We start from the raw sequence: 15,500 nt of genomic DNA, 5'->3' as shown, positions 1-15,500 counted from the left end.
AATTCAGACAGGGTCAGGTGCAGAAACAGATCCAGGAAAACAAGACACAACATGGACAGGCCTGGATATGCAGCCTCCAGGAAGGGCAATCTGGGTATTTCTGCCCCCAGAGCAGGTGAAGATACAAGACACAGCTCCCCCAGAACTAATCACAATCAGAGCAGGCGCTGAACACACAACTTCACACGGCTAGGGTCAGGAACTCAATGCAAAGCTCTGGCAATGCCCCACAGGGCAGGGAACTTTATAGCAGCTGCCTCACAGCGATAGGCTGGAGCAGCAATTGTAGCACACACCCATTCCTCATAAAAGCAAGGGAGGTGTGGCCACGCGCACCCTAAGCAAAGCCAAACACAAATCAGCGTTGCAAAGGACACCTGGCGAGAGCTGCAAGCCTGGACACATGTGGTAAGCCATACACAATGCAGAGGACCTATACCCACAGATAGCTTTCCACAGCGGCAACCAGGGACCGCACCAGCGGGTGGTCATGCAAAGCAGAGGAGCCATGCACGCATGTACAGCTACGCAGCGGGGCAGGGAACTGAGCAGCAACCATAACGGTAACAGACAACAGCATCCCTGCTAGTTAGGAGGAGAGGAGCAAAGGGTTAATGCAGACATGCAGAGTAACGCCGGGGAAGCAAAGTACAAATACACATGATTTGAAATATAAGAGGTAGCTAATACTTCTTGATATTTTAGGCTATTGATATTGCCCTCCACCTTGCAAATGTTTCGCACACCCCCATACTGAATGTAACCCTAGACCATGATCTTTCCACCCCCAAATTTTACTTTTCTGGGTGTATTTTGGATCCATACGGGCTCCAGTAGGTCTCCTGCAGTATTTGCAGCTGTGGTGTAATTCTACTGAAGATTCATCAGAGAAATCCACCTTCTGCCACTTTTTCAGCATCCATCTGTTTAGCAGACTGTGGGACTTTGCAAATGCCACACAGTTTTTTTATTTGTCTTTGTTTAATTTAGTTTTGTTTTGCTTCTGGGCACTGATTCGACCATGGAGGCCATTTTGAGACAGAATCCTACAAACTGTTCTAGTTGACACAGGGACTTAAGGTGACCAGACCTGTTGGAGCTCTGCTGCAGTGGAAGAGGGGCTTGCTTTGGATTTTCTAACCAACAAACGTTCCTCCTGAGCAGTTGTCTTGTGGGGTCTGCCGGACCTGGGCTTGTCAAACACATCTCCAGTCTCTTCTAATCTTTTTTTAATTCTTTGTACTTGACGCTGAGACACATTAAAGATGCCAGCCACCTCTGCAGTGGATCTGGTCTTCAGCCTCTTAATAATCCAGGCTTTGGTCGCAGGCTGGATTTTTGGCATGTTGTCAGAGCTCAAGTGAAGGTCTGGGGTGCTAGGTTTCTTTTTATACACACCCACTAATTAACCAATCATTTACTGAGCACAGGTGAGGATGTAAAGTAGGATTGGGTGCATTATATGACCAGGTGCCAAAACTTTTGTCTTGCCAAAATCTGACTATTCTGTGTCCATTAAATGATCAATATTTCTGCATTAATGCCAATATATTTTCTTAACCTAAACCACATTTTGGAGGGTTTCAGCTTTCAAAAGAATAATTTATGCAACCAATGAATGAATATAACGTCAGGTTATAAGCTTTTATTTACATAACATGGATAAGCAACATAACTTCTGTCAGGGAGTGTATAGTCACTGCTAGAGTGAGCTCACTACATACAGATTTATACAGTCGCCACTAGAGGGAGCTCACTACATACAGATTTATACAGTCACCACTAGGTGAAACTCACTGCATACAGATTTAGACAGACACCACTAGAGACAGCTCACTACATACAGATTTATACAGTCATCACTAGAGGGAGCTCACTACATACAGATTTATACAGCCACCACTAGAGGGAGCTCACTACATACAGATTTATACAGTCACCACTAGAGGGAGCTCACTACACGCAGATTTAGACAGACACCAACTAGAGACAGCTCACTTCATACAGATTTATACAACAGCTACTAGACAGAGCTCACTACGTACAGATTTATACAGTCACCAATAGAGGGAGCTCACTACATATATATTTATACAGCCACCACTAGAGGGAGCTCACTACCTACAGATTTATACAGTCACAACTAGAGGGAGCACACTACATACAAATTTATAGTCACCACTAGAGGGAGCTCACTAAATACAGCTTTATACAGTCACCACTAGATGGAACTCACTACATACAGATTTATACAGTCACTACTAGAGGGAGCTCACTACATACAGACTTATACAGTCTCCACTAGAGGGAACTCAATACATACAGAGTTAGAGAGCCACCACTAGTGGGGCTCATTGCATACAAATTTATGTAGTCACGACTAGGAGGAGATCAATACATGCAGATGTATACAGTCACGACTAGGGGGAGCTCACTGCATACATATTTTATGCTTACTGACCTCATAGATGAACATTCTTATCTAGTGTGGGTCATACCCACCTTGTGAATTCCTCTGTCACTTGTGCCAAGAGTGTCTGGAAAAAGTCTTCTTTTTCTAGAAAAACATGGAGAAGATCTGGAAGCTAAACATGTCACTGCTATACCTATAGCCAATCATATGGGCCTTACCTGTTCTTGGAGATGCTTCCTGAGAGATTATCTGGTACGGAGAGCTGAAATTAGCGTAAGAAAGTTACTATGTAGATGTGTGTGAATATGAGGTCAATGTAAATTATGTTTCCAGATTCCAGGTAGTGATACTATGTATATAATACACATGTACTTACTTCTTGGAGTTGGCTGGTATGGTGTGGTCAGTGGCAATCAAGGTACCCCGCTGGTCCACAAGTATAATGGACGTTTGCCTGGTAGTAAATATACATTAATGTACGCTATGTGAGTATTTGTACAGACCGGTCTGGGAACGATACATTTTATCTGCTGAGGTTCTGTTAGTGACCATTTACCAGGGGAGTCCGGCTGAGGAGCACAGAAGCTGCTTGATGTCACTGCTGCTGCTTTGCTGGCTGAAAACCATCTGAAAAAAGCAAAATCTACCAATTATGACAGTAAATGAAGATGTAGGCAGCACGTTGAGAGTTACAAGGAGGGAAGGAGAGGTAAAACAGCATTCAGCAAGGAGAATTTGCCCAAAAAGGAAAAAAAAACTTGCAACTTTTTGCCCCTTTGCAATGATTTGGACACTTTTATAAAATATGGGAAGTCATGTGGCAAGGCTTTTTAAAGAATTGACATTGACACTTAGGATTGCGGCTTCCAATTGGTGGCACTACAGTTCTAGTCTTCTTTCTCTCTGAAGAGACAATTTGCATATTTAATTTCCCAGGAGTATTGCAAGGCTTAAAATTCTCACCTTGGCATGACAGGCTTAACATTTCGCTCTCCGCAAGGAGAAACATTACTCCTTAGAAAATGGAGGAAACACAAGATGACTGTCAATCTTCCTCAGTCTGGGGCTCCATGCAGGATCTTGCTTCGTGGGGTAAGGCTAGGGTCAAAGCAGTCCGATCAATGCATAGCATTGACGGGCTTCATTAACGCTATAGCATAACGCGATCGCTATGCTATACCGCTAGCGCAGATGCTTCATCTGCGCTAGCGATGACGGAGCCTCAGACACTGCAGCCCGCATCCGAGGCTCCGTCACAGAATGACGGCACATCGCTAGCACATGCCGATTATGGCATGCGTTAGCGATGCGCCTAATATTGGGAGGGAATGGCAGCGTTAACGGTCTGCGATACACCATGTTATGCCGCGGTGTAACGCAGTCCATCTAACGGACTGCCATAATGCAGTGTGACCCCAGCCTTAAGGAAGATTCTGAGAGAGGTCAGGAATCAGCCGAGGACTGCACGGGAGGACCTGGTCAGTGACATGAAGAGAGCTGGAACCACAGTTTCTGCAAATTAACGTTAGTAACACACTATGCCGTCATGGATTTAAATCCTGCACGGCACGCAAGGTCCCTCTGCTTACACCAGCACATGTCCAGGCCCGTTTTAAGTTCACCAATGACCATCTGGATGATCTCTCATATATGAAGGCTTTCTCCCAAGAGATCGCTCCACAGTTGATCAATGGGATTTAGATCACATGTGGACTCATTGTTGCCTCTTTAGAACTCTCCAGCACTTTGTTTCTATCCATTTCTGGAGGCTTCCCTTGAAGTATGTTTGGGGTCATTGTCCTGCTGGAAGACCCATGACCAAGGACGCAAACTCAGCTTTCTCACACTACTTTGCCACCCAAAATCCTTTAGTAATCTTCAGATTTCATGACGCCTTGCACACAGTCAAGGCCCTCAGTGCCAGAGGCAGCAAAACAACCCCATAACATCTGTGAACCTCCCCCATAACTGACTATAGGCCTCATTCCGTTTTCAGTAAAATGATGTGCTTTACCAAAAAGCTCTATCTTGATCTCATCGGTCCACAAGACACTTTCCCAAAAGGACTTTGCCTTACTCACATACATTTTGCAAACTGTGGTCTAGCTATTTTATGTCTCTGTGTCAGCAGTGGGGTCCTCCTGGGTCTCGTGCCATAGCGTTGAATTTCTTTCAAATGAGGACCGATAGTCGGCGCTGACAGGAACGCACCCTGAGCCTGAAGGACACCTTAGATTTCTTTGGAACTTGATTGGAGTTGTCCATTACCCATTCGGACTATCCTGTTTTGCAACTTTTCATCAATTTTTCTCTGCCGCCCATGTCTAGGAAGATTCGCTACAGTGCCATGGGTTGTAAACTTCTGTATTATGTTATGCATCATGATCAAGGGAACATCAAGATTTCTGGAGATGGACTTGTAACCTTGAGATTGTTGATGTTTTTCAACAATTTTGTTTCTTAACTCCTCAGGCAGCTCTCTTCTCTTCTTTCTGTTCTCCATGCTTAGTGTGGGTCACACAATGCATAGACTGATTCAACTTCTCCCTTGCCTTTTTTTTTTTTTTGTGCTGTTCCAATGCACACGATATAAACAAACACGTATAATTGCAATAATGTACTGGGAGAAATACTTTATTTGCTGGAACAATTTCAAGGGTGTCTTCACTTGCGGCCATGACTGTATATACGTTGTATATCAGTGACAGTGTTCATATTTTTAGGGGATGTTTGATCCTATGTAAATAACGGTTAATCATCTAATTATGAGAGGTTGAGCATCTAATCCGCATCAGTATCTCTGCTTGCTGTAATGGGAAACTAAACTTGACAGCCTAGTCCTGCCTAGCGGAGGACTTGATTACCATGATGAGTCAGTTATAAACAGTAGCACCACTAACGCTAAACTAGACTGATACACTGTAAAGCACCATCAGCTTTGAGAGCTAGAAGATCTGTAAAAATTAAGAGCCTCTGAATTTAAAGCCAGAATTGTCCCATTCACTGACACAAAAGCAGGGATCTTGGAAACGATGAGGAATTGAAACAAAGTATATTAGGACATCGCAGATCCTGTTCTGGCGAGTTTTCCTTTCATGGGGTGACCATTTCTGACTCGCCCGCTGTCGTTCTGCAATTTCCCACTTTCACACCTCAGTCAGTGTCTGTAGGACTTACCTTCTGCACTTTTCCATCCACCTCCAGGAAGATTGTCTTCTGTGCTGAGGCTGCTGACCCCATCTCTTGTCCACTCGGGTCTCACCTCTAGGACGGCACGGCTGGTATGTTAGGAGGTCTCCTGTCCCTGCCCCTCCTGTATTGGGAGCATCTCATACAAGGAAGTTATTTGTTGTTCTTGTCTCTGTAGATTTGTGTGCGTTGTGTTCTGGTGCTTCGCTGGCTTTGATCATTTATCATTAGGAGCCAAGTATAAAAGGCAGCCACACTCAAAAGGACAGAAAGAAAAGGTGTCATTACTGCCGACGTGTGTCAGAATACATCTGGTTGTCATGGGAAGGTGCCTGTAATAAGCCCTCTGCACATGCGCACACCTGGGACCAGGCGCCAAATAAAAACATAGGAAACCTGGCAGAATTCGACCAGAACCTGCTGGACGTGTAATGATCTGTGTAATCCCAGTGCATGAGACATTATTCACGACCTCTGTTATTCAAGATTTGCAACAATTTTATAGTGTGATCTGGGCAGATTTGTAATCGCCATATTTTAATGCCTTAAAGGCTCTAGTAAATAAATGGAGCAACGTTCCAGCATGAGCACTGCTGCTCCACTCTTATGGGTATAAAAATGCCCCTTTTGGCCCAATGATTGGACCCCAACAGAAGTTATCTTCTATCCTACACACAAGTAACAACTAGTGTACCCTGGACAACCCCTTCAATGATTACTTTACCTGACCTCTAAGCTTATGTTCACACACAGCAGATACGCAGCACATTCTCCGGCCACTATTACAATAGCAGCAAAGTGGAAGAAACTTTACCGAATCCCTTCCAGATGCTGTGGAAAAAACTCATGGACCATACATAGTTCTTCTTACCCAAATGTGTCAGGGATCAGAATGCTTCGGACATTAGACCCTCGGCCGATCCGAGAATCACGATGTGTGTAAGCGGCCCAATGCGCACAGAGCACCTCGGTGTCTGACCTTTTAACTTGCATTATAATGTGTATTAGCCAAAGGGCAATGTTGACTTCTAGGGTAACTGTCTGTAATACGCGGCACTAGAGAGCCAGCTGGCGAAGAGCTTATTTGCTTACTTTTCTCCCAGGGAGCATTGCCGGATCTACCACAGTCCCCATGCCAGCTGGTGGTCTGCAGAAGTAGGAACATTACCCTATGACTCTCACAAATTGGAAGAAATTCTGTCCTATTAAAGTTATGCCTCCAGTATAAACACTTGGCAGCGGAGAGACCCGTGTTTAACCAGGGGTGACGCCATCGAGTAGGGGTGGCGGTGACAAAAAGGCACATACTTCACCAGGATTGTAAGAAACAAGCCATGGTGGTCCCCAGTAATGTCACCTGCTGGACAGAGCTCTGACTACATGTGAATATGTATAGATACTATGTAACAAGTCATCACTGTGGGTCTGTAACATTGTGAGCGCTTATGTGGAGGGTCCATCATTTTACATCTACCACCGACTCGTTGAAGTGCTGAATTTTACATCCTACCCGGGGTCTGCACGCTGTGACCGTCACCATTTCTAGGTTACTCCCCAACAAACTATAACCCTCAGTATCCTACATCTTATTTCCACTGACAGCGAGGAGGTCGTCACAAACAATGCCACAGAGGATATCAATTTACTGGGCCAAAAACCACCTGCTCAGCATCAGTAATACCAATCACTGCAATTAGGAGCCACATTCACACCTCCACATGCTGATTTTTCCACAACAAATGACTAATCCTGAGCTCATTATACACATTGTCTGAGCACAGGGGAAACCGAACACCACAACAAGGGGAGGATGGAGGAGGGTAATTATGTACACAGTGACTGCACCAGCAGAATAGTGAGTGCAGCTCTGAAGAATAATACAGGATGTAACTCAGGATCAGTAATGTAATGTATGTACCAGCAGAATAGTGAGTGCAGCTCTGGAGTATAATACAGTATGTAACTCGGGATCAATAATGTAATGTATGTACACAGTGACTGCACCAGCAGAATAGTGAGTGCAGTTCTGGGGTATAATACAGGATGTAACTCAGGATCAGTAATGTAATGTATGTACCAGCAGAATAGTGAGTGCAGCTCTGGAGTATAATACAGGATGTAACTCGGGATCAGTAATGTAATGTATGTACACAGTGACTGCACCAGCAGAATAGTGAGTGCAGCTCTGGAGTATAATACAGGATGTAACTCAGGATCAGTAATGTATATATACACTGACTGCACCAGCAGAATAGTGAGTGCAGCTCTGTTCAACTGCTGCTCATTGTGCTAATTGTGGGTGCGGTCGACACTGATCCTGCTGTGTGTTCCTGAGCTCCAGAGAATCAACACCTCCACCCAGGGACCTGCTCTCTCTCCTACCCGGGGAGGAGTGGGGTTCCTGAGATGAGTGAAGGAGCCAAGTCCCAGGCTTCTGTTTCCCGGACCAGGCCGGCGGGGAACAGAAGAAACCAGCAACCGGCTTGCACATCAGAGGAATCGGGGGTGAGACGCTCCACCAGGAGTTGCAGCAATGTGGCTCCTACTTCCCCCAGGTCTGCAGAGACCCAGAGAACATGGAGGAGAAGCCTGCTAGTAGCGTGCAAGATGGCGGTCCTTCCGGAGGAAAGCTGAGTGCTCACGGAGGTAAGGCCGACCTCGCTGAGGAAAGTTGGGGACTGCAGAAACCAAACGAGTCTGTGTCCACCTATGCCTCCCGGGTCATGAGCCACCTCCGTTAGTATGGAGAGGCAAGTAAGACCATCAGGAGGCTTCGGGAGGGGCTACGCTGCACAAGCGCCAAAGTTTCAGGTGCCTCCAGACCAAGGAAGACCCAAATCCAAGTGGAGGTAAAGCAACTAAAGCTGGATATTAATGAGCTGGAGGTGAGGAAAGCATTCCTAAGAGAAAAAGTGGACCATTTAAAGAAAAACTAATGAATGAGGACAGATTTAGAGAAATGGCTGATAACAGAGAGCAAAGGCAGATGGGGCTGCAGCCTGAGAGCCAGATGGATAATGATGGCGACGATGATGATGATGACCAGCAGAAAGCCCCCACCTGGCAGCCGGCAAAGTCACCCGCAGGCCACGTGCAGAGAGCTCCCTGCTGGACAGGTGACATTGGCATCTGGTCGCAGTTCTGCTGGCTCTGGGGAGGACAGTGACAACAGCGGCCAGGGAGGGGCACTAATGGCGGAGATCAAGCTCCTGGAGTCCCTAGTGTGCCTTCAGAACTTCCATTTTGGTGATGATTTACCAGAGGAGGCACCTGGGGGCCAGAAGAAAAAGGTAAAGAAAAACAAGCCAAAGCTCCAGGAAGCGGTAAGCTATGTGTATGCCCCCCTCCCTGTACCCCGAGTCAGCGGCAGGGTCAGCTCGCTGTATAAGCCCCGTTGCCCAGCCCAGCTTCTGCTGTGGATCCAGTGCAAAGGCACGGGGAGAGTACAGAGCACGGTAGTGAGGCGCAGAGCTCCGTCTCTGCTTGTAGTAGCGGGGACGTAGCAGCAGGTGCATCAGCCGAGAGGCTGGACAGTGAGGGAGGCCCGGCGGCGGGTATACTGTCAGGCCACGATACTGTGGTGCGCTCCTCAGTGTGAGGGGGGAGCGGCCCAGTGTCGGGGGCAGCTCCGGAAGCCTCGGCACTCCTGAATGCTGTTGCCGCTGATCACTTAGTTGAAAAGCGGCTGCAGTGTGAGGGGCTGTCGGGGCTGGGCGTTCCGATCCTGTTCTGCGTTGGCGCCGCTGGTCAGCAAGATCTTGATATGAAGGATCGGCGACGCCTCACAGCGGCAAAAGATTAGCGGCGCCTAGTGAAGCAACGGAAATTACCAACTGATGATGCGGAGGGCACCCGTAAGTCCAGGGGTGAGGTCTCCTCCTGTTCTGTGGAGGAGACTGAGCCCCTTGTGCCTGATGATGCGGAGGTCAAAATGTCACCCCCTGTTGTCACTGGTCCAGCAGGAGAGAATGTGGTGGGAGGTGTGGATGAGGAAATTTCTTTGTCTAGTGGTGTGGTTGCTGGTTTGGTGGAGAATGAGGATGTTATGGCGGTGGGTAATAGTGATACTGTTGGTGTTGATGTGGTCACTGGTCCGGTTGCTCCCCCAGTGGTGGCAGTACCCATTAGTAGTTATGCCGCTGTCACCTCCAGGGGAAATAAGGCATCCTCCTCGTCTCCGGGCTCTGGGAACGGATTGTTGCAGCGGCGTCTCCTGAAGGCTCTAATGAAGTTGGAGAGATTACTAACAGTAGAGGGTCGAGAGGTTGATCTATCCTTCTGGATAGAGAGGCATGGCCTCGGGGCCTTCCGAGAGCAAAATGGGGGAACCACAGTGTGGTCCCTTCTGACAGCTGAGCCATGTAGTGTGCGTAGGAATGTGGTCCGTCTTCGGTGGAGGGGCAGTGATGCGTGTCCTCCAAGGTCTAAGGTTGTGGAGCCCCTGCTGAAGATGGGCTTCAAGGCTATTGACATCTACGCTTTGATACATCCCTATTTCAAGCCTGAGTTTGATGTCAGCTTTGTTCGGCCAGAGGGGCTTGAGCTTTTCTGGTCGAATTATGAGTTGGCAAAAAATGAGCCCGGCTGGCGAGACTTTGCCATCCAGGCAGTGTCTCGCCAAAATCAAGTCAAGAAAGTGACTGTGATGACTTGTAACGAGCCGCTTTCTTGTTATGACATCATGATGTGGCTTGGCAGATATGGAGAAGTGGTGGAAATGCCAAAGAAAAACCGCAATGAGTATGGCATCTGGTCAGGGGCCAGGACGTTTATGGTAAAACGTAAGCGTTTAGGTGGTACGGTTGCCCACATTCCATCATCTGCCTTCCTGGGTAGGGATCGTATCAAGGTCTTCTACGAGGGACAACCGAAGCTGTCACAAGTGCGGCGACCCCACACACTTCAGTGCAAACTGCATTGTGCAGAAATGTGCATTGTGTGGGGATATCTGCCATCTTGCTGCATCTTGTGTGGAGATTAGGTGCCACCTGTGTGGTGACTTAGGTCACCCATTCAGCCGATGTCCTCGCTCCTTCGCTAATGCAGTCGTGACCCCAGTGGGAGAAAGCCGTGAGGCTGATTCTGCTGGGGAAGGGACTAGCAGGGGTGAGGGAGCTGAGGGGCCAAGGAGGAAAAGCAATAAAAAGACGCCTGCCCAGCTGAGGCATCTAGACAAGCGCAGACAGGAGAGGGAGCTGGGCGAGCCCCCGGCTACTGCGGTGACCCGTCCTGGAAGCCAGTCTTGCTGCTGAGGCCCTGAGGGATGATGAGTTGGATGAGGAGGTCAGGAGGATCCACAGGGAGGAAACTGCCACTGCCTCCAAGTCCTCCCATTATGAAAGTATGGATGAGGATAATAGGCAGTGGCTAGAGGACAAGCGTAAGCTCGGCACCAAAAAGAAGAGAAAGAAGGGAGATAAAACATCTCCCGCTCTGACCAAGGTACCCAAGAAAAGAAAAACTGACTCCCCTTTGGTTGGTCTTTCTAACCGGTTCCAAGCCCTTGAGAACATCTCTTCCTCTGAGGAGGAAGCTGAGGGTGAGGTTCCGGCTTCGGCCGAGCTTACAGGGGGTGCCGAATCTCCTTCTGGGAATGTAAGGTCCTTGGAGGGAGGGACTGGCCCGGAGTCCGGAGACAAGGACAACAAAAAGAAAAATCACGTGGGAATGGACACCTCTGTGTCACTAAAGAGGGGGAAGGATTCCTCCTCTGAGGCAGAGGAAAAGGGGAGTGGGAAGAAGAAAGCCATCTAACTCAATCACCAATGATGGCGGTACCCACTCCGTTGACGCTGGCATCCATTAATGTTGCCAGCATAAAGTCAAATACAGCCAGATTTGCGGCCTTTGATTTTCTCAGCCGTGTTGAAGTTGACATTTTCTTTTTGCAAGAGACCAGACTGCCAAACATGGCAGATGTGTTCAAAGCCAAAAGGGAGTGGAGACTCGGGCCTTCCTATTGGTCTCTTGCTGCCGAGCCGTATAACGGAGTGGCGGTCCTTTTTACCACACCGGTGGAATGCCGACGGGTTATTGAGTTAGAAATGGGGAGGTGCCTAATCTTACAGTATATGTCCTCATGAAAGGACAAGAGCTGCAGCTTACTCGCATCTATGGTCCCCAATCTAAGTGGGACCGGAAGTGTCTCTTTATGAGGATCAAGCCCTACCTTTTTACAAGTCGGCAGGTTGTCTTTGGAGGGGACTTCAATACTGTCACGAGGCCCCAAGATAGAGGAGGTTCCAGAGACAAGCTGACTTATAGCGTCGCCCTTAATTGTATAGCTAGTGAGGCTCGCCTGGTGGATGTCCACATTCGGCACACCCCAGGCCACGAGGGGTTCACCTATCATAGAGGTAACTGTAGGTCCAGAATAGATAGGTTTTATTTAAAGAAGGAAGCTGTCTCTTCAGCAGTGTCTGTTGTTGAGATGGAGTTCTCCAACCACTGTTTTTGTTTTCTCTGAATGTTAGAGACCCTCCGGATGGGAAGAGGCTTTTGGAGGCTCAATTCATCTCTCTTGGAAGAAGCGGATATAAGACAGTCCTTTGAGGATTTTCTTCAGAGCCAGGTACCCTTACTGGATCTTTGTAGTAGTAAGTCAGAGTGGTGGGAGATGTTCAAGAAAAGGGTGGCGAGATTCTTCCTCCAGCTCTCAAGCCTCAGAAGTCTGAACAGGTACCGCCTGTATCAGGGTCTGAGGAGGAAACTCGAGCATCTTGTCTCAACTGGAGGTAGCCGCGAGATCTCCAGAGTGAAATCTTGCTCATGAGGTGTCAGTACGATAGACACGCATCTTTGGTTTTTGAGAGGGATTACGGGAACTACCGCTCCCCTGACCCTTACAGAAACTGCAAGATGTCAGTGAATAGTAAAGTGGTTACAGGACTGGTCGACACTATGGGGTCCCTGAGGCGATCCAGATCAGGGATCCTGGAGGTTGTCAGTTCCTGCTACTCGCACCTTTTGGGGAAGAGGGAACTTGATTGGGATGTCGGCTTTTCTGGCTGAAGCCGTTCCCGAACCAGGGGTAGACCCCTCTCGACGTTTTGACAGAGATGATCAGGGAAGAGGAAGTTAAGTTGGCGATTGAAGGGCTTGCCCAAAAAAAAAAATCACCCGGTCCAGATGGCTTAAAGGGAATGTCACCCCTTTTTTGAGATATCATATAATGATATCATTCAATTGTGTGTCACATAAGGATTCTCTTAGTACTTTTGCTTCCTCCTGACCCCGCACCTTTCATGCATAAATACTTTTATATCGGTTCAGATGTATGTAACCTGTCACGGTCCGGTCCGATGGGCGGGGCTTATTCAACTGCTCCCTCCCGTCTTGCTCTACACAAGAAATGTGTAGAGCAAGACAGGGAGCGGGGAGTTGAATAAGCCCCGCCCAGTGGACCGGACAGCGGCAGTTTGCATACATCTGAACTGATATAAAAAAGGTATTTATGCATGAAAGGTGCGGGGTCAGGAGGAAGCAAAAGTACTAAGAGAATCCTTATGTGACACAATTGAATGATATCATATATCTCAAAAAAGGGGTGACAGATTCCCTTTAACATCTGAGTTCTATAAGACCTTTAAGGACGCTTTGGTTCCCCTCTTGACTGAGGTATTCAATGAGTGTCTTTCCTCGGGCACTCTGCCAAAGTCAATGAGGTCTGCCCTGATCATCTTGTCAAAGGGTAAGGACCCATCGTGCATTGAGAATTGATGTCCCATAGCGCTTCTCAGTGCAGACAAGAAGGTTCTGGCAAAGGTGCTGTTTAATCGGCTGGTGAAATTTGCACCCCGACTCCTTTCGGAGGCCCAGCATTGCTCTGTTCCAGGTCACAGCACATTTAGTGCTGGGCTCGGTGTCCGGGAGGCGGTGGAGCAGGGTAGGGCTGGTCACTGGAAGGGGTACATGCTGTCACTGGACCAAGCAAAAGCGTTTGATCGAGTTAATCACGAGTACCTGTGGTTTGTCCTTCTGAGATATGGCCTGCTGGGGGGGTTTGTTGATTGGCTTAAAACCTTGTACGGTGGGCCAGAGAGTTTCCCGCTTGTGAACAGTTGGATTGGCAGCTCTTTTGAGGTTGGATCTGGTTTTCGCCAGGGTCGTCCCTTGAGCTTGCTGCTGTACGTGTTTACGATTAACCCACTTCTTAGGAGGGTGGAGCGTGGACCGTTGGCCGGGATGGACCGGGCAGCACCGGAAGCCACTCTGAGGGTGGTGGCTTATGCCGATGATGTCACTGTTTTTGTTTCCTCTCACGAGGAGGCAGGGTGGCTGATGTCAGAGGTAGATCGCTACTCGGAGGCATCCGGGTCCAAGATCAACCGGGATAAGTGTGAGAGTCTCTGGCTGGGAGGAGATCCTGGTTTTGATCTCCTGGACACCCTTCCAGGACCCAAAGTCTCTGCAAAAGTCCTTGGCATCAAATTTGGCCAGGGGGATTACCCAAAACAAAATTGGGACAGCAGGATAGATATCGCCACTCAGAAGGTGGACCAATGGAAAGGTTGGTCTTTGACCCTCAGGGAAAGGGTAAACCTGATCAAAACTTACCTGCTCCCTTTACTGATTTATCTGGGTAGTGTGTGCATCTTGCCGGAGTCTCTCTGGACTCGGGTCTACAGTTTTTTCTTCCAATTATTATGGGGGATTAGACTGCACCTGGTCAAGAGGGAGGTTACTTACCGTACGAGGAGACTAGGAGGGTTGGGTATGGTCAACCCTGTGGTATTCCTTGTGGATACCTTCATTAAGATCAATATTGCAAACCTCTGGAAAGAGAGGGCTCCTCCGTGGGTATTCTCCTGTAGGGGATGGTTTCAGCCTTTCTTCCAGGAATGGGAGACAGGAGGGAAAGTGAAGGATCTTCGCACACTGCATGGACATCTTCCGGCTTACGCTACCTTGGATCTGAAGGTAATTCGCCGGTGGGGTCTAGGAATGTGGGAGATCAGGACTCTGCCAAGGAAACTCCTTGACAATAGGGTTCTGTTGACCCATTTCCAGAGGCCTCTGGTGCTCAGGGATTGCCCAAGTCGGGATCTTGGGGTGGGTTTGCATCTTTTGAACTCTATCAGGATCCCCTCGAAGTTTTGGGACTTGGCTTGGCGCTGCTTCCATGGGAAACTGTGCGTGAGAGACAATCTGAAGTGTAGGAGCTCTGAGGACAGGAACTGTCCTCGGGAGCATTGTGGTACCGTGCTGGAAAGCATGGACCATTTCCTGCTTCATTGTCCCTTCAACACCGAGGTGGACAACAGGGTTGGCGCCTCCATTGGCTGGTTTCGGCTGGCCGGTCTCTCCTATGCGGAATGGGCCTATGGAGCATTCAGAGACCTTGGTGGCCAGGACCACTGCACCTTATTTCTAGTTAGCGCAGTGGTTAGGTATCACACGTGGAACGCACGGTGCTTAGTATCTACGCAACGGAAAATCCTCCCAGTGGACGATGTGTTTAGGACCATACTTGGTGACCTGGTGAAGGTGCGCTCTCTGGAGTATGAGAGACTGGGCACACGTAGGGCCGCTCTCCTCTGGAGGGGCTTTTCTTTTAGTGTGCCCTAGTCTGGTCATCTCCTTTCCTGGTGGTGGGCTGCCGCTGACACTGTAGATTTTTGTTTTGTGATAGGTATACAGTGATGTAGGGCTGCAGGCGCCGAACTTGGGCTTTGTGATTTGTGGGTAGTGTATCGTTTGTTTTTGTATATATTGTATATAGGAATCTAGATTTGGGTGTAGGTGTTAGGTTGGGTGGTGGGAAAAGGGGGGAGGTGGGTTTATCTTGTGGGACTATGGGACACTGGGGTGTTTGGGGAAACACAGGCACTGCCTGATCTGGCCTATGGATGTTGGACCAGCTCTCAGGTCAGTGCGGGGGTTGGGAATGGTGGGCTTG

General features: G+C 48.3%; 1 protein-coding gene across 1 annotated transcript in view; it reads right to left on the bottom strand.

The window, feature by feature from the left end:
* Positions 1 to 8,057, bottom strand: part of PDE9A (phosphodiesterase 9A) — a 58,601-nt gene extending 50,544 nt beyond the window's left edge. The window contains exons 1-5 of the mRNA XM_073584899.1: positions 5,591 to 8,057; positions 2,970 to 3,040; positions 2,790 to 2,867; positions 2,632 to 2,675; positions 2,503 to 2,557 (exon numbers count right to left, since the gene is read on the bottom strand). Of these exons, the coding sequence (XP_073441000.1) occupies positions 2,503 to 2,557; positions 2,632 to 2,675; positions 2,790 to 2,867; positions 2,970 to 3,040; positions 5,591 to 5,653 (311 nt within the window). The 5' untranslated portion in view covers positions 5,654 to 8,057. The remainder of the gene's footprint in view (positions 1 to 2,502; positions 2,558 to 2,631; positions 2,676 to 2,789; positions 2,868 to 2,969; positions 3,041 to 5,590) is intronic.
* Positions 8,058 to 15,500: the final 7,443 nt, after the last annotated feature.

This window comes from Dendrobates tinctorius, unplaced genomic scaffold (assembly GCF_039654945.1).
Source record: "Dendrobates tinctorius isolate UK_male_01 unplaced genomic scaffold, ASM3965494v1 ptg000086l, whole genome shotgun sequence".
Classification (NCBI taxonomy): domain Eukaryota; kingdom Metazoa; phylum Chordata; class Amphibia; order Anura; family Dendrobatidae; genus Dendrobates; species Dendrobates tinctorius.
The sequence above is the reverse complement of the archived record's forward strand: the minus strand, read 5'-3'. Positions and strand labels throughout refer to the sequence as shown.